General features: G+C 32.7%; 2 protein-coding genes across 2 annotated transcripts in view; one reads left to right on the forward strand and one right to left on the reverse strand.

Moving 5' to 3' along the window:
* The window catches only part of LOC132727276 (transmembrane protein 98-like), a 56,817-nt gene extending 53,597 nt beyond the window's left edge, over positions 1–3,220 (reverse strand). Inside the window, exon 1 of the mRNA XM_060712706.1 lies at positions 3,069–3,220. The gene's annotated coding sequence lies outside the window, so the exon portion shown is untranslated. The remainder of the gene's footprint in view (positions 1–3,068) is intronic.
* A 2,721-nt stretch (positions 3,221–5,941) lies between these two features.
* On the forward strand, positions 5,942–17,639 carry LOC132727277 (zinc finger CW-type PWWP domain protein 1-like). Its single transcript, XM_060712708.1, has 13 exons — positions 5,942–6,111; positions 7,023–7,522; positions 8,644–8,903; positions 9,826–10,033; positions 10,610–10,805; positions 11,230–11,553; positions 12,151–12,275; positions 13,099–13,254; positions 14,060–14,154; positions 14,894–15,090; positions 15,871–15,951; positions 16,697–16,804; positions 17,475–17,639. Exons 1-13 carry the CDS (start codon positions 6,084–6,086, stop codon positions 17,600–17,602), a joined length of 2,406 nt encoding a protein of 801 aa, XP_060568691.1. The 5' UTR covers positions 5,942–6,083; the 3' UTR covers positions 17,603–17,639.
* The last annotated feature ends 864 nt before the right edge of the window (positions 17,640–18,503 follow it).

The following is an 18,503-nucleotide window of genomic DNA, read 5'->3' on the forward strand; positions in this document are numbered from 1 at the left end:
TTATATTTCATACTATAATTTTCTTTGTTATTAGAGATTTGTCAAATAGGATTCTCCAGTTTCATTGACAAAGTAAGACTGTATTATTTCAGGCAGAAGCAGGCACCCAAGTAGAACAACCACACCAACCTTCTGCATGACAGATGTATAGATTCCTCAAATGAAATAGTCTGGTGTCTGTTGTCACTGTGGGCTTCAAACCAACAGCAATGGAGGGTACTACTACTACTCAGACACACAAAAAGAATTTTAAACCAAGCAGGACCAGACCTAGTTGATAAAATCAATTTGCTCACATATTCTAAAACCTAAAGGTTTGTGCACAAAAGTCATTTTCAATTCTCACTGGTAACACACGATATTCTGCTCATGAATTTGACAAATAAAACTTTAATTTACAAAAAAAGAGACCATTTTCATGTCAACGGTTTCATGAATGAATGTTAATTAAAGCACGCTCTCGTTCATACAATATCAGATATTATTACACCTTTGAACTGTCCTATCAATCCATAATGTCAGATATCTGAATGCCCTAACAAGCTCTTAATACAATTCAATTGAATATTATGGCAGAAATATTATTTTGTCAGTACAAAAAGCTTGTAAATACTTGATATACAATGACAGGCGTTACTTTTTTATGGCACTTGGGAGGAATATCTGATTTAGACAAATGATTAAGTAGATTTTAATTGATATCCATGGCCCATATATTACTGAAGTTACAAGTTGATTACCTTCCTAATTACCAGTGGAAATTGATAGCAGTTTACTGGATTACCTTTGAATTTTAAGCAGTGTCATTTGATATGACATATAATGCACTATAGGCAATAACCCTAAACCTGCTAAATTTATGTACTGGATTTGCCCTTCTTTGAATTTGAAACAGTCCTTTCAAGGTTTAAGGGATTTCAAATACATGTAGTAACAATATAAATATTGAGCAATTAACAATATAAAGTCTCAGGTCACACTACACTGATATTGCAGGCTGGCCTGGCTCTATATAACATTTTAAAAGGTTTAAATCACCGTTCCAGTAGGTTAATGGTTTAACAGTTTTAATTGCCATATCTCGTCAAGCTTTTCTGCTTACTTCAATGGTTGTACATTAACTACAGCTGAAAATTAAACGAAAGGATTTGTTTTTATTAAAGGCACGTTATGCCTCAGAAATATTTTTTTCTTTCCTTTAAAAAGGGCAAACATGATGTTTTATAAAGATTAAATAATGGAGCAATTTTTGTTAGATGCATATCACCTGAAGAATCTAACTCCAAGGATGTCACTCTTGAGGAAACTAAACCTAATTAACATAATTAACCTTAGATCTCTATGAGCTGTCAAAAAAGTACAAATAGTCAGTGTCTATTCTAGGATTTGAAAAACAGGGGGGGTTTATCGAAAAGTCAGAATTTATTACATTTGTTGATTTTTTTTTCATTTTTTTTCTCTATGTAAAATTTCCCCACTGCCTCTGAAAAAAAAGGGGGGAAATTCTCAAAAATAGGGGTGAATCCCCCCATCCCCCCATCTAGAATAGACACTGAAAAGTGGGCTTAATTCATATCTACAGGCATGTTTTGATATTGGAGCTGTAACATGTACTTCTTGTTTCAAAAGGGGTGGACTTGGGAGGATATCCACTTTCATAATCTATAAATTTTTGAAATGTGAGATTGAAATGAAGTACAAGACATTGCTAATGTTTTATCATCAAGCAGCCTTTTTGATTTACATGTAACAATGGCTTATTTAGATCATTTTTTTGTAAATTCATAACTTTCTCATCATCAAGTCATCATGCAGCAAGGTTTTTTTTACAACAAATTTTCAATATAACTTGATCATACAATCGTCACAACTGATCCTGACGCAGAAATTATTTACATGTACAAATGTAATTACTAAACAATGTTTGGGAAATTAAAGTCAACTGTCATATTAACATAAAGAAGAAGATCACACATTTATAATATTTTCATTGTTTTTTGGGTTTTTTTGTTCAGTAAAATCTTAAAATGTTAATACTTGAAATTCAATATCATCTTTATAAATATCTCCACCTGTTTGTATTGCTTTCATCAAACTTTTCATCTTATAAAAATTAGTACTTATTGGAAAAAACAGTTTAGTATATTATCAATCTAATTTGATTATGGTACTGGCCAATAGACTGCAATTCACATCTAATCAAGACAACAGGTCTGATACATGTCACAGTTGCACATATAACTTGATGATGTCACAATTGTCTTAGAAACAGTAGTCTGTGTCTTGATGATCATTCTCATACTGTCATTTTATGTACTGAGAATAAGTATTTTCTAAATATTGATGCAATGCCACTGATTTGTAGTATTTTACTGAATAAAATCATAACCTGCCAAGACACCTATCTAGTAAAAATATTATGACATGCCACAGCTAGACTCTGGGATAATTTTGTTCTGGTAAGAATCACGCTTCTTTGTATATGGGAGATACTGCCCATAATTAAAAGAGTACATATGTACAATTAGTTGGACTACCCATAGGTAGTCCAGGATATTGCCAATTTTCCTGTCATCAGTTTATCATGATAAATGGAAGCTGTGTATAAAATACAGACTGACAGTTTTATAACGGAAAATGTTAAATAAAAATGAACGATTATTTTATACTATTTCACGGTACAAGTAAATTGGGCTCGCTTTGAGGCCTTTTTCATATTATCAGATTATAAAAGAGGTCAGTCCTGCAGTTGAAATATTGAGACTAAGTTTTTATCTGCCTTTGAATTATAAAAAAAACACTTTGTTGGACTATGCGGCAGTTCTGTAAATATAATCAGCAAACACATTATAGAAAAAAAGATACTTTGTTTGAAGAAAAACATATTGATCAGTGTACACATCTACAGCCCACCTGTTTTAGTGATAACTACTGTCACTGACATTGCCACTGTGACAGTGTCTGTGTATAATTTGAACAGTTGAAACAAAAACTAAAGGAAAGTCTTAGACTTAGTTCATTTGCTAAAACAGAAGAGTTTAAATGATTTTCCTTGTGGAAAGTTATACCTGCAGAAATAATAGTTTATCCGGATAGTTTCTAAACTGTTGACATGTTAATCTTCATGCCAACAAAGCATTATAAACATTAAAATATTGAGCTTTTGACCAAAATTTTGTAAACAAATCAAGTGCGTGATCGAATTTTACTGATAGTTATTCTAACGTTAATCTCAAAATATCAAATAAAAAAAACATTAGTCAACTTTGCAGTAGACATTTAAAATAAATAAACCTTTACATTTTATTAAATAATAATTAAATTTCCATCAAAAATTAACATGTTTCACATAAACATACTGAGCTAATAACTTACGCTGTTAAAATTTGGTTGGCGTAGAGATTAAACAGGGGAGATAAAATATTTTAAAAGGAGTGAGACTAAATAAAGGATTGGAGCACCACACTAAATACCGTATTCCGGTATATACCGGACAAGGCGCTTGAATCGTAAAATGCCAAAATCTTGCTTTTTTACGCAACGGAATGAACTTTATTAGGTCTAATTCATCTTTTCACACTGATTTACGTCTGATAATGCATGAAAAATGTTAAAATCAGCGAAAAAAACGATATTTGTCTATTTTGTGATCATGATTTCTGCAAGCGTCTAGAGGTACTGCTCCAATCCTGTATTGAGCTAAATCCTTTTAAAAGCGGTAAATTTGAAGTTTGAGTTGATCCTCTTTCATGTATCTTTGTATTTTTAAAAGCAAATTTGAGCATTTAAGTGGCAAAAATTCGTAAATTCAAAATGTATCAAATTTAAACCAGACAATTGAAAATTATTTTATAGAACGAGTTCATTGAATCAATATCTTTGATATCAAATTCAAGATGTTTTGTCTTTGCATGTCATGAAAATCATTTTAGACATTGCCTTAACTTGCATTATTAAGCTTATAATGGTTTTTGAAACCAAGTCCCCTAGTAAAGGATCCCTATCAAATAAAAAAAACAGGCTTTGGCTTTGCGAAGACAGTCATACCAGAGTTGTATTGACTATTCCCAGTAAGGCCCCCACGATTACACGTTTAAACGGATTCGTTTCGATTTTCATTCATAAACGTTTACGATATTGTTTACCGTTTAATCGAAATGACCATATTGCCTTACAAAATTTCTTAATCATTGCCTGTAATCATGGATTTTATCAATTCTATTGGTTTATTCCAAAGTAAACAAACGGAAAATGGGTGTTTACAACCCTCCACACAGCATTACCGTGCAAAATTGCTCGTGACATAATACATTTTTGGTAAAAAAATGGGGTTACAATGCAAAAAATGTGTGCTGACTCAATCGTGATGAGCCTTGCACATTCTTTATTTGTACATGTATTAAAAATAGAAAGAAAGACATCATTTGGCGACTCAAATACATGGTGTGTATAGTACATAGAGGTACCACCGTTTAAACGGTATCGTTTCGGTTCTTAGCAGTCGTGTAAACGTTTACAAAAAATTGTAAACGTGGGAGCCTTAATTCCCAGTGTCCCAGGCCCAGGGTTAGATTGTCCACAGGCACAGACACTTCTTTCAGTATTGTACATAACCGTCTCTGGAGCATAATAACGTACACGGGGGTCAGAGCATAATAACTTACAGGGGGGTCAGACCCTATCCCCCGGCTTGAACCACTACTGTGTACAGTCAATAAAGTATTTTTTAAACAAAATAGGCATCAGTCCTTATCATTAATGTCCAATGCTCTGAAGTCCGCCTATTTGCTGATGACACAGCCATCTATCTATCTCTGACTGTTGCTTCTCATTCTAGCTTACTGCAACATAACTTACACCAACTTGAACAATGGGAGACAAAATGGGACATGCAATTTAATCCATCAAAATGCCAGGTTATCCAAATCACAAAACAAAAAACAGTCATTCCAACACAATACCTTTTTCATAACACCACATTAGAAACAGTTCCATCTGCAAAATACCTTGGCATTACAATATCAAATGAAATCTAACATGGAGCAGACACATAAACAACATCTCAACAAAGGCAGATCAAACACTTGGTTTTCTACGCCGAAACATCAAGGTTCACTCAGACAGGTTAAAGTCAACTGCATACAAGACACTTCTCAGGATCCAGCTCGAGTACAGCTCTACCGTCTGGTCCCCTACACAGGAACCCTCATTGACCAGACAGAGTCCGTCCAGAGAAGGTTATGCTAGGAGGCGTATTGACCAAGGCCTGGTAATGTTTCACAACATCTTGCATTATCAGGTGGCTACCTATTTCCCAAAATATATTGTCCCGCTTACAAGATCATCAAGAACATCCCATCCCCATGCATTCCAACAAGTCCAAACTAAAACTGATTACAATAAATATTCATTTTTCCCAAGAACAATAGTCCACTGGAATGCTTTACCACCTGATATCATAAACTTGTCTGGCCCCGAGTTCAGTTTGGCTGTAAGCCGGATTGAACATACGTCTCCTTAAAATACCCTCTCTATTTTCAACCTGTTCAATATGCTCATTTCCATTACTTTTATATTCTTTTTTACTAACATTCATTACCAACAGACATTTTTCTTCCAATTCCAAACCAAAATATTTCCAAATATACCATTTTGTAGGAATTGGTAATGTCAAACCTGCTCATTTTGCCACTCTCACAGTGGCGTTCAAACATTTTTACATTGATTTATAAATTTCAAGAAAATTTCAAGTTGATAAATTTTTTATAGAAACATGTTTACCATTTCAAAACTGGTAAAGGCTATTAAAATTTTAAGCCATTTGGCTTATTTATATTACTAATATTTTAATTCATTTAATTGTTTTCTATTGACATAAAAGTTACTCTGTCACAAATTCACAATGATAAACATGACAAAATATTGTAGGCTGTCAGATATCTTATTGGGCAAAAGATTATGCAGTACTTATAACTCAAGTTGCTTCTCCCATTTCACTATCTCCCAGTAGCAACTGAGAAGGGTCCATGGTTCAGAAATAGTTACAGAAACTGCCTGGCTCAATAATTCCAATCAAATAAGTGATGACTGCATGTTATAATTCACAAGAGGGTAAGAAATATTTTTTTAAAAATCTTTATTGTAACTATTTAGTTGAAAAATGCATTATTTTGCCTTTATTGTCTCATTAACTTAACTTAACTCAATATGTTTTTCATGTATATTTTTTCTGTGTATTTTTTATATTTTCTAACAAACAAGGAAGTTGAGAGGCAATCAAATTAACCATTTATATAATTATTAGCTTAAAAGTAGTGAGACATAACATTATGATATCATGTGTATATAGTTATCAGATCTTTAGAAAAAAAAATTAACCCCTGTCACACTAGGGCAGTGTTTTCCAGCATCCAAAGAAAATTCAGCACACAAAGGTGAGCGCAGTAAGATCGCAAGCATTGCAGTGGCATCGCATAGAACACCGAATAATGGCGTGCCTTTTGAGTATACTCAAAACAAAGGCTGTCACTCGGCATTCTGATAAGAGTGCAGTGGGTTCGCATTAAGAACACCAAAGCAAACCAGCTACTAGCATCTCCTACAATGCAACAAGTTGTAGTAAAACCGCAGACAGACTGTCAAATGAATGTCATGTTTTACACGGCGCTTGTACAGAGTTTGTGCAGCATTTCTACTTTGCTTATACTGTGTGTGTACGGAGTTTTACAATTTCAGCACAGTGTGAGCCCAACGAATTCCATCTCAAAGGGCTTTGTTAAATCTAGCAATGCCCTGCAAAATCAGTCTAGTGTGACAGGGTTTTTAAAAAATTATTTGTTATTATTCTCATATATTTATATTTGAAGCCAAGCTTGGATAATGTTTGATACTAAACCTTTAACTGTAAATCAAATTAGAATCTGGAAATAAACTACTTTGTTATAAATTTTCTTATTTCGGCTTTTTTTAAAGTTATCATAAATTAGACAAATATATAATTAAAATACATGTATAACATTCAGAGAGTGACGACTTGCTGTTGGCAATTTTTGGATCAGGAAGAATTAGTTCACCTGGAACACAGTCTAGTCATAGCAAAGAAAAATTATTTAGTTTTGAAGCATCAAACCAGTCTACAGATACAGAAGCACCAGTCCAGGCTGATAAACTGGCTGAACATGCAATTGTTACAACTATGTCAAGAATTCCTACAGCCAATGATACTAAGTTCATAAAAGATCATGACCAGCAAAGACTTCTAAAAAATAAAAACAGGTCACATAAATTACCAGATAAGCCTTGTTTAGAAAGTGACAGAGTAACAAGAGGCCAGTCTGGTGGGAAGAAGTCAGTTGATCAACAATTAACATGCAAATCTAATACAGAAATTGGCATGTCAACGAGGGAAGATAAAATGGCTGAGTTTACTGAAGAAGAGAGTCAGGATGGTAGTAGAGATTTGTTTGACAGTCAGACATCCCAAGGCTCATTGATAGATGAACAAATTGATATTACATTGCAGGTATTGTTAAATTAACTTGGTCTTAAAAGTAATTCCAGTAGCAGTTTAATTATACATGTTTTTTTCTTATTTTTCTGTATTAAGTGAAAGCTTTACAAACCTGCCATATTTGTAATAATCATTTGGGAGTCTGTGTAATTCAGATTTATGTTTTTAGTGTTAAAAATGAGTTTTTCATGTTTCATCATTCATGATTAAAGGTATATTGAAAATGATATCACTTCAAAGATTGATTAATAAAAACAGTCAGTGAATGACTTTTTAAAAAGTGTTTTCTGCAACGTTCCCATGTCCTTTTAAATGGGAAATTATAGCATGGTAAGCGTGAGAAATCATAGAAAATATAGGAAACATGTAAAAGGAACTCCACTGTGGTGCAAAAGCCTTAAAACTTTATTACAAAATTTAAAAATCTTACAAATATCATGTAAACTCTTAAAATGTAAAATTTATTAGAAGGGTAACAAGGAAATATACTTAGTATTAAATTAGAAATTAATTTTTTGTGTGATTCATGGCTGGTATTGAATCAAAACCAATAAATCACTTCATTTTTGGTTTATTTTGCACAATTAGATATCTATTCAAGATAAAAAGGGATTGAAGGTATGACCTAAATATTTGCAAACCAATATACTGATCCAGAATTATTTCAATAGATATACAAAACTCAGAAAAATATCCAGCCCGATCTTGTCAAAAACCTAAGTGGAGTTCCTTTCAAATCTTCACTATTTTACATAAATTGATGAAAATTAAAAAAAAATAAAATAAAATAATAAGTAGAATTGCTTGCTCAATGTAAGGGAGGGGGAGGAATCTTCACTATTTTAGAGGGGAATCTACACTATTTTAGAAAGTTTCAAGATGACAAGCAAATGAAATAGTTGTCAAGTAAAAACAAGGACATGTCTGTTGGCAGATGTAATGCAATACCACAACAAAATTTGTGTTGTGTTTTTCCCTGCTTCTGACATTTTTGTTCACCTCGAGAATATGAAAACACAAAGGTATGACTATGTTCAACTTTATATAATGGCATATTAACAAGTCTGTGGAAGATAAGAGCTAGGTTGAGCATCAATCTTCATAAAGGTTGTTCTTGTTTAATTCTTTCAAAGTTGACAGAGTTTGTATGGGTACAGTGTGACAATCCAGACTGTCAAAAATGGCGTCGAATTCCAGCCCCAGAAGCCGAGGAACTAAGCTCCGATCCTTGGTACTGCTACATGTCTTCAGATACCAGTAGAAACACATGTTCAGCCGAGGAGGAAGACCATGCCATGTATGATAGAATGGCGAAAAAAGCCGGCATCAAGTTTGTGATGTCAATGCTTAGTGTAGGGTCATTGGTCTGGGCAAAAATGGCTGGTTATTGCAGGTAGGTATTTTAGAAAACACTCACACAGAAGAAATGTTTGAAACAAGACTGTAAAATTTGGGAAAACGAAATGTATACTTTTAAAAAAAAAAATTAAGACCAATTGCTTTTCTTTTATTGACAGATATTAGAAAACATCTAAACTTTCTCTTATTTTATTGTATCAACATTAATGAAGATATTAGGTATGTAATAAAAAGAACATGGAAACACAAGGCTATCTGATTTGTATGAGAGGGCGTAGCACCTAAGTATTTATCAGATTGCCGAGTGTTCTGATGTTCTTTCTCTTTTGTATCATAGTCAAACATAAAAACAATAAGAAATTCCCTGTTGTCACAATATGAAACCCAAGAAAATAAGTAACTAATGAACGAGCATCTAAATATGATTTTTCTATCGCTTTCCCTTTCTCTGCTGTCACAATAAGTAAACCCCAGCAAAAATGAACCAATCTATGGGGCAGGTAACTAATACCTGCACTCCAGTTAATGCACTGTGCATGTATATGATTTAATCCTGAGAAAGGTCCCCAAACTATGATACAATTAATTATTTATGGTCTAGATTTTGATTACAAAATCATCAGTTTTGATAAAGTGATAAACTTAAAGTACTTTTGCCTTCATATTTTAATTTAAGTCTTCAGACAGTGATAATTTCTTCTTTTATCTGAATAAATTGTTTAATCTTAGCAATGTCACTTCTAAAATCTAACCACCCGCTGTCTTACAGTAGGTTAGTAGTTCTTACCAGTTACCCACTTATGCCTAACATGAATTACAGGGAGGGGCATCTTGTACGATCAACCTCCACAAGTAAATATTAGAAAGTAACAACATAACTTAAACCATATTGGCGTGGATAAATGTACAGTCAGAATATATCATTATGATACAGTGTTTATAATTTTCACCATTAGGTGGCCAGCTTTAGTGACAAGAGACCCGGACGTTGGATGTCATATGTTAATTGACATCGACGGTGATCCCCATAGTTACCATGTTGAGTTTCTCGGCAAACAGCATACACATTCCTGGGTGGCAGCTAAATTTGTCGAAATGTATGGACACAAGAATGTGCCTGAACTGGACGAATCTCAAACACAAATAGAAGATATGAGGAGAAAGGTAGAAGATGATATGAAATAATATAGAAAAGTCATGTTTTGTAATCTATTGGTACAGTTTCAGTTTAATACATGTACGTTGACATTTTTGTGCAAATTGTAACATATTATATTATTCTAAATGAGTGCTAAAATGCAGCAAATATTTGTATTTATGAAATACATGAAAGTTTATTTTTTTGTTCATTCTTTATGCAGACAAAAGGTGCCAGTTTGGTTATACTCATATAATGTTAAAATTCCCTTTAAGAAAATTATTTTCCGAGAAGAGAAATTCCGATACATTTGACATATTTACAATCTTACAATAGACACTGCTTCATTTGAGCCGTGTCACGACAAAACCAACATAATGGGTTTGCAACCAGCATGGATCCAGACCAGCCTGCGCCTCCACACAGTCTGATCAGGATCCATGCTGTTCGCTATCAGTTTCTCTACTTGTTATAGGGTCTGTAAGCGAACAGCATGGATCCTGATCAGACTGCGCGGATGCGCAGGCTGGTCTGGATCCATGCTGGTCGCAAACACATTATGTTGGTTTGTCATGACGCGGCTCAATTTTACATGTTTCTAGAAATCTCAAAGGGGTCCAGGTAGAAAGAGGAAAGTTGCACTAACCAACCAGTTTGGTGGTAAAAGGAGGAACTCGTATAGAAAAATGCACATAGCAGCAGTGATAAAAGAAGCTGATTTCCTGCTAGAGCTGGAGACAGAGGAAAGATTGAAGTATACTGTATTCCAGTTTGATCCGGAGAGAAAAAAGAGATTAGGTTTGTACTTTCATTATATAAATGTTTATGATTTATTACCTTAAATAGACATCTATTACTAGTTTGGTTCAAAAACATAATTTTTCAATGCATTGACTTTTTCACTTTATATAACAGAGGCCTATAAAAGGCTTCTTCTTAATGGGAATTTTCTTAGTTTTCCTAAAAATCTGAAGTTAAACCAGCTTCTTTACTTTGCTAATTAGCAAATTTTGCGATAATTTTTTCCAAAATCAAAAGGCGTAGGCCTGTTCCCAATAAAGTGAGACATGCAATGACATCAAAATGTTGGTTTTTAACATTTTAATCTATCTGATTGTAGGCTTATTATATCAATTATACAACTTACAATCATAAAAAAACATACCAGTACTTTTTGGCAATTTTTATCAAATATTTTCATTCAAAATTATTTTTCCTATAGAAAAGAGAGAGAAAAGATTATCGCAGGCCTCATGTGAAAAATGTTCTCAACATAAAAAGAAAGGGAGAAAAAGGAAACACCCTTCCCAAGAAAAAGAAACAGTACTGCCAACATCAAAGAAATTTGAGCATAAAGTAAATGAAGTGCTGGGTAACCATTCTAAGAAATTTGAATCTCAGTCTAACATAAAAGAGACACAGTCTAAGAAAAAGGCTGTGGAAGAGTTAACATCTGGAGGAAGAAAAATGATGAAGAAAGGGAAAGAAAACACCAGTGTGTTTGATTATACCTCTGAGACAATGTCCCCAGATGAGGGCATATCTGGTAAATCTTTATTTCCAAGTCAAAATATCATTCCCTCTGTTTAGTATAAAAACCATTTTTATTGGCCAAAATGACCCAAAAATGAAAAGAGAGTGTCTAAACACTTATTACTCAAATCTATTTAATTCTGAGTATCTTCATTATCATCTTTTGCAACTGTCTGGTTTTTAGACCTTTGAACCTGGGTGGTAATTCTATACTGTTGATAATTTTAAAAATGCCAATTAAGGAATCATGATTTGCAATTTTTACAGAAATTTCAAATGATATTTAAATTTATCTGGTATTATCCTTTGTAGAACCTAAAAAAAATTACATGGAAGCCTTTAGGCAGAATTAATAGCTATTGTATATAATTTATCAAAACCATTCATGTGTATGTGATATAACATTATGTGATATACATTGTATGATTAAGTTTTCATTGGATGAAATATATTCCTGCACAATTTTGATCTTTATTTTATGCAAAATAAATTTGTAACCTCATTGCATGTACATGTATTGTAAAAACATAAGCACAAACAATTTTCATGTGCATATGTACTCATCATTGTTACGTTGACATGTGTAACTATAATAGAATTATTTTTCCAGTTAAATCAGTAAAGACAGAAGCATCTATCTTTGACTCCCCGGACCAGTTCTCCCAGTCACAACTGAAGTTCTTGAATACAATGCAGGACAAAAGTAAAGAAGAAAAATTTAGCATTGATCTGGATGTAAGTAAATTCTGGTCACACCATGTTTTGATAAATTCAGCTCAAAGAAAAATAAAATTAAGGTTTTACTTAAATTGGTGTTAGTCCATATTTTGGGTGAGATGATTTGGTATGCTCTAGCTCTGTAGAGGGACATGTAATCTTCAAATACTGGTGCAGAGATACAACTGTAAGGCAAGAAAATAGAATAAAGACTGCTTTAATAATAATTACCTTCCTGTACAAAATTTCATGCTGATGAAATAGGATTCAACCAGATCTCTATCTCTTAGACGATCTTGGCCAGGGTTTTCATTATTAACCTATTGGCAATCCAAACCATCGGCTAAAATGCTGTTAAAATCGGTTGTGTTTTCAGCTTGTATTATAATTAAAGTATCACCCTTTCGAGCATCTGTTGCCTCAGATAAAAAAGAAAACCCTGCTTGGCATGAGTAGAGAGCTTTGTTATGTAAAAGTAAAGACTACAGTTATAGGTATATAAGTTTGAAACAATGAAAAGGACCATGCTTCTAAAAGAAGTTTTATTTATAACAGTGTGTCCAATAACAGTCAAATTCTACTTTGTTGATCTGGAACTTAAACTTAAACTTGGCAATCCCATGATTATTACAGAAGTACTGGTACAATGCCCACATGAACCTTAGTTAGGTAATTGCCTCTGAGTTCTGTAAATTGCATATGACTGGTGATCAGATTCTCTTACAATTTGGCACAAAACTCCAAAACCTTGAATAACTTTTTACATGACTCTTGGTTAAGACTAATACATTACTAAAACATTGTTGTCTGTTTATTATACATGAACATATATTTACTATAGATGTACAGAAGGAATGAGAAAGCATTTGAGCATGATGTAAGAAGGTTTATGTCAAGGAATGGACAGAATATCAGAAATACTCCAGTCTGGCATAATGTACCCGTCAGATTGTTCCAGCTTTATCTGGCTGTCCATGAGAGAGGCGGATTTGAACAAGTAAGACTAGAAAATATTTTTCCCTAGTAATGACGCTTTGTAATATATACAGCATTTTCAATTAGATGATTATCTATATAAAAAAACTAAGATGATGATATTTAATGATTTATTCTTAGAATGGAGACACAACTTCTGAAAAGGCCTTCTGGTAAACACATTTTTAATGATCTAGTGACTGAAATAGAGATAGAAATTTACATTGGAAAGAAAATGTGAATCAGAACGCTTTATTTATTTCATCTGTCATTAATTTGCATAAATGAAGCAAACTTTGACACTTTTTTAAATGTATATTAATTACCGCCTACCAACCCCCCTCACCACCCCTTCCTGCTGCAAAAGGCAAAGGAGGTTTCAGAAAACATCTCATGCATGCATACCAATTTTTGAAGAGCATAACTCCAAAAGTGTTGAACAATTTTCTTCAAACTTTATACACTGACGGTGCACATTTGGAGAAGTGCAGTGTACAAGTGCAATAACTCTATCATGGCTTCTTTTTGAGTTATTTCCCTTTATCAGATTTTATTTTTTTGACAAGATCCAGTGTTGCTCTTAGTCACCTAGAACAAGGCTTATTCATAGAACCTTATTAATTTAACAAATGTTTAATCATTTTCAAATGTATTATAAATTTTCTTACATTATCTGGAAGCATTGACTTGAAATTTCTAGAAGAATTTGTAATTAAATAAGACAATTCTATTTTTAACATGTAAATAAACAACAGACATTAAAAAAATCACCTGTAATATAGAATATAATAACTATAACAGTAAATGTTATGAACCATGATTTACAGGTTAACAAGAAGAAACAATGGACATCTATATATAAGGAACTGACGGAACAACAGCATGTGAAAAACGGAGTAAATGCCAAAAAATACTATGAGCAGTAAGCTACTTTTCATGTAAAACTTTTGAAATTAAAGCTTTTGATACTGTTGTATGTTAAATATCATTATGCCCCCCCTTTGAAGAAGTGGAGGCATATTGCTTTGTACATGTCGATCAGTCTGTACACCAAACCGTTTTCAATCAATAGCTTAAAAATGCCTAGGCCTAAATTCAAACTTGGTATGGAGATTGGTCATGACCAGTAGATGAGTCCTATTGTTTTTTGGGTCAAAGGTCAAGGTTACATTGACCTTTTATTTCAAAATGGTTTCCAACTAATAACTGGACAATCCATGGGGCTTTTGCACTGGAACACTACAGGTGAATTAGTCTTAGCATGTAGATGACCTCTATTGATTTCATTTCAAAATGGTTTCAAACATATATCTGTACTTGACAACCTATCTTGAAATTGGGACAGTAGTAACAAATTTAAAAAAATGGAACAATTTCATAGGATAAATATAATATCAACTATTAAGTAGATGTAATTAACAAAGAAGCCACACAAACACGGACATACAGTAATTATTTATTGCATACATTTCAGCTATATGCCTTCATAAGTGCAAAACATAATAAAGTTATCGGAATCGATATAAGCATCATAACGGAACATGGGTAAAACATGCAAACAACGATATGGTGTTTAGCGGCAAAAATATGATAACACGTAGAAACAAATATTTATTTTTTTTGTTTATTAAATAGATATGAAACTTCTTATCTTTTTACAGCAATTTGTACCCATATGAGCTATATATCACAGGCAAGAGCTACAAATACATATTCATGAGCAGAAAAATGCCTGTTGGCAGACCTCGACAAAACATAAAGCCGCAGTCCACTCAACATGAAGAGTACACATCACAGAAAACTGTACTTCCTGAGAAAGAAGTGACAAATGAAATGCCTGAACTATTGTTTCGAGATGGTTAGTATATGATTTTTCCACCTTTTTGTAATGCACCAACCAACTGTAAGTCCCCTACTCAAGGGGAATTAAGCCGGGACTTAGACTTTTGGATTTGCACTGTCCCTAGTAAAGGCACAGCCCTACAGTGACAGTCAGGTGGTATATGTCTTGCTAAATGCTCCCATATTGTGTGTTATATATGATATTCCTATTTCTATCTTGGCAACAAAATCACTGCAATGAGCCAGCAATGTTGAGCTGTGAGTGATCAGAATGAAAAACTCATTCTCCTGGCATTCCATTCACTGCCCTAGGGTTGGGAGAGGGGTGGTTGATGGCTGGAGTTACAATCGACAGATGCGTAACTTTTTTCATATTGAACTGATTTAGAATTAATTAATATTACAACTACTTATATAAGTATAAATTATACATTTATAACAAGCTGTTGAGCAGAAATACAGAAATTTAATGACTTTATGTTAATATAATTCACCAATAAAAACACAGATGTTGTAAACTATGCCAGACTAAAGATCACTGTGGTTTATTTCTTTGGCGTGCAGCAATTTCTTTCATTAGATTAATAATTTAGCAAATTACACTGCACTGTCATATATATTATATTAATGCATATTTGAATTTAATTCGTTTTAAGTGTAATTTTGAAATATTAGTATAGTTTTAGACACTATTTAAACATATTTACTGATTAGAGCACTTTAAATATTACATAAAGAGCAGGTACATTAATAAAAGGAATTATAAATAAGGTATATATTTTTTAAAATATTTTAGAGGGTTCATCATTAAGTCAAGATATAGAGGCTATCTTAGATCAGCTAGAAGAGGATTACAGTCCAAAAGATCAACACAAAGGTATCAAATACTAAAAAATTCATATTCTAATTTATGCCCTATCAGGGTCAAGTCATTATTTCGTTGTGCAAGAAACTTAACACTAATTGGTAAGTCCTGGTTGGTCCAGGAACAGGTTACAGAGTGTTTCAATAAGCTTATAGCTCCCTACACAATCAAACTAACATGAATTTGTATAAACTTTAATTCATAAACATGTTTTAGCTAAATGTGTGATTCTGAAAGTCTCTTGGCAACATCTTTGCTTATGAAAAATATCATCATAATATTTATACTGGTCTTGCTAGTACATTGACCAAAGTTAACATTGTCCAAAAAGCAATATTTTGTCATGCTGTATATATTATAACACATGTACATTTGTACATAGTTATGTGATAAAAAAAAGAGTTAAAAATAAAATTCTGTGAGTGAATTTAAGACATTTTTTTTTGGAAAAAAAGACAATTATAGTTAAGTCATTGTTGTACTACTTTTTGCTCCTTGCAGATATGCATAAAATCATTTATAAATTAATGTTTGAAAATAAGTTTTTTTTAACAAAAAAAAATTATGGTGAAAAAAAAAATGCCTTTCAACATTTAAGAAATGACTTAGAACCTGGTATAAAAAATTTATTGCATCATTAGTGTACTGCAAAACTTTGCCTGAGCTTGTATCATCCATTCTAAATATGTACATTGTAAATTTGAATGTAATTTATTTGCAGAAATTTTCCATTATTTTCTGTTGTAAATATTTACAGTAAAGACAAAACAGACATGTTCAGGTTTAAAATTCCATGATGACAAAACCGACTCACAGAGTCAGGAGGCTCATAAAGTCCCCTCAGAGTTTCACCCTTCTACCACTGGTAATATAAACTTACAAATACAAAGTTTCACAATAATTTTCCTTGAATTATTTTCATAGTTGTTGCAGTCAGTTTTTTCAAAATACAGTATGCAGTGTGTCTAGCAATTTCTGTTGAAAGACCTGAGTGTTAATTATGCTTGTTGTTTATTTTCTATTTATTCATTATTTTATTTGGTGTTGAGGCATGGGGGTTGGGTGAATATCATGGAACATTATTTTAACTTTGAAGACAGAAGTGTCTAACTTTATATTACTCTATTTTCTGACCAGGACCCAGCTATACAAAAATTCCTGTCCAGCTTGAATAATATTGTTGATCATCTCTAGCATTATGACCTTACAAGGTAAATGAAAAATGAACAATAAGAAAGTAAAGTCAGGACAAGTCTGTTAGTTACTTAGATTTAGTGGTTACCCCTTTACCTGCTATATTTCTATAAAAGATCTGTCCTACTTTGAATTTGAAACAGTCTATTCAAGTTCAAGGGGGGCTTTAATATCTAAATACAAAAATTTATCTGCCAACAAACAGTATAGAGTCTGGTCAGACTGCACAGATGTCCAGGCTGGCCTGGCTCTATACTGTTGGCAAAGGCTGATCACTTTTTGTTCCAGCAGGTTAAGGGTTTAACAGTTATACAGTGTAGATATAAATGTGTATATTTTAGGTTGTGATGTACAGGAGGTACCTGGTGGAAGTTTCTCTGGTGACGGACTTTCTGACATTCAGGAGAAAATTCTACACGAGATGAAAGCTCTCGAGGATGATATTAATGAAATCAGTGACCTCGAGTAGAGAATTGATAACTAAAGTTATACTAGTATAGTGAAACATGTTATACAGTTAATCATGTTAAAATTGTCACAGGGTTTGTCATGTAAATGTCATAAAGTTGAGTCCCTCACCCATAAATCAATAAGCAATATCATTTTTACAAGACAGGTATGACGTCGATGTTTGCCCTTACCACACTAAAAATCTTAAACAGACATGTCCATCTTTCAGCTTCGACAAAACCATTCATTATCTTTAGAAAAAAAAATCCAAAATATGTACCTAGTTAACAGTGCAGGTTATGAACAGACAGCACAGATTTTGCCAGCTAGAATCAGTTTCAAAATTGATACTATGTATTAATACATGCAAATCATCTTGTAAAAATATATTTCTAAAACTAGCATTATAATGTTAAGATTGTGCCCCTGAGAGGAAAAAATGGTCAGCTTTAATTATCAGTAAAGAGCAAGTCTAGTAAATACAGTTGCTTGCTTATATAGACAGTCCGGAGTTTTATGGACAGTCTGATATTCAAAGCAGGATATTTCTTTAAAATATTAAATTGTGTAAAAAAGTTAATAGCTTTGTAAATATATTTAGTTATATGTTTATATTACAATATGTACTTAATATTCTTATGTTTAAGTTTTAGGAGATTTTATTTGTTTTTATTTAAATGAATTGTTTACCAATTATTTGTTGTTTTTTTGATAAATACAAAAAAGTTAAATTGTTCAAGATTGAAATCAAAATAAAATCGTTAAAAAACAGTTTTTGTTTTCATCCATTCTTAAGAATATAGTCAAAAACTTTAGAAACTTTCACATCATGTATAGAAAGTGGTGGCCAATTTATCATTAATTAAACTACTTGTTTTAAAGCTGATAATGGATGTGTTACAATAGTAGCAGTCTCCAGA

The sequence above is a fragment of the Ruditapes philippinarum genome, unplaced genomic scaffold, assembly GCF_026571515.1.
Source record: "Ruditapes philippinarum isolate M1 unplaced genomic scaffold, ASM2657151v2 ctg3604_1_1_1_1, whole genome shotgun sequence".
Taxonomy (NCBI): Eukaryota; Metazoa; Mollusca; class Bivalvia; order Venerida; family Veneridae; genus Ruditapes; species Ruditapes philippinarum.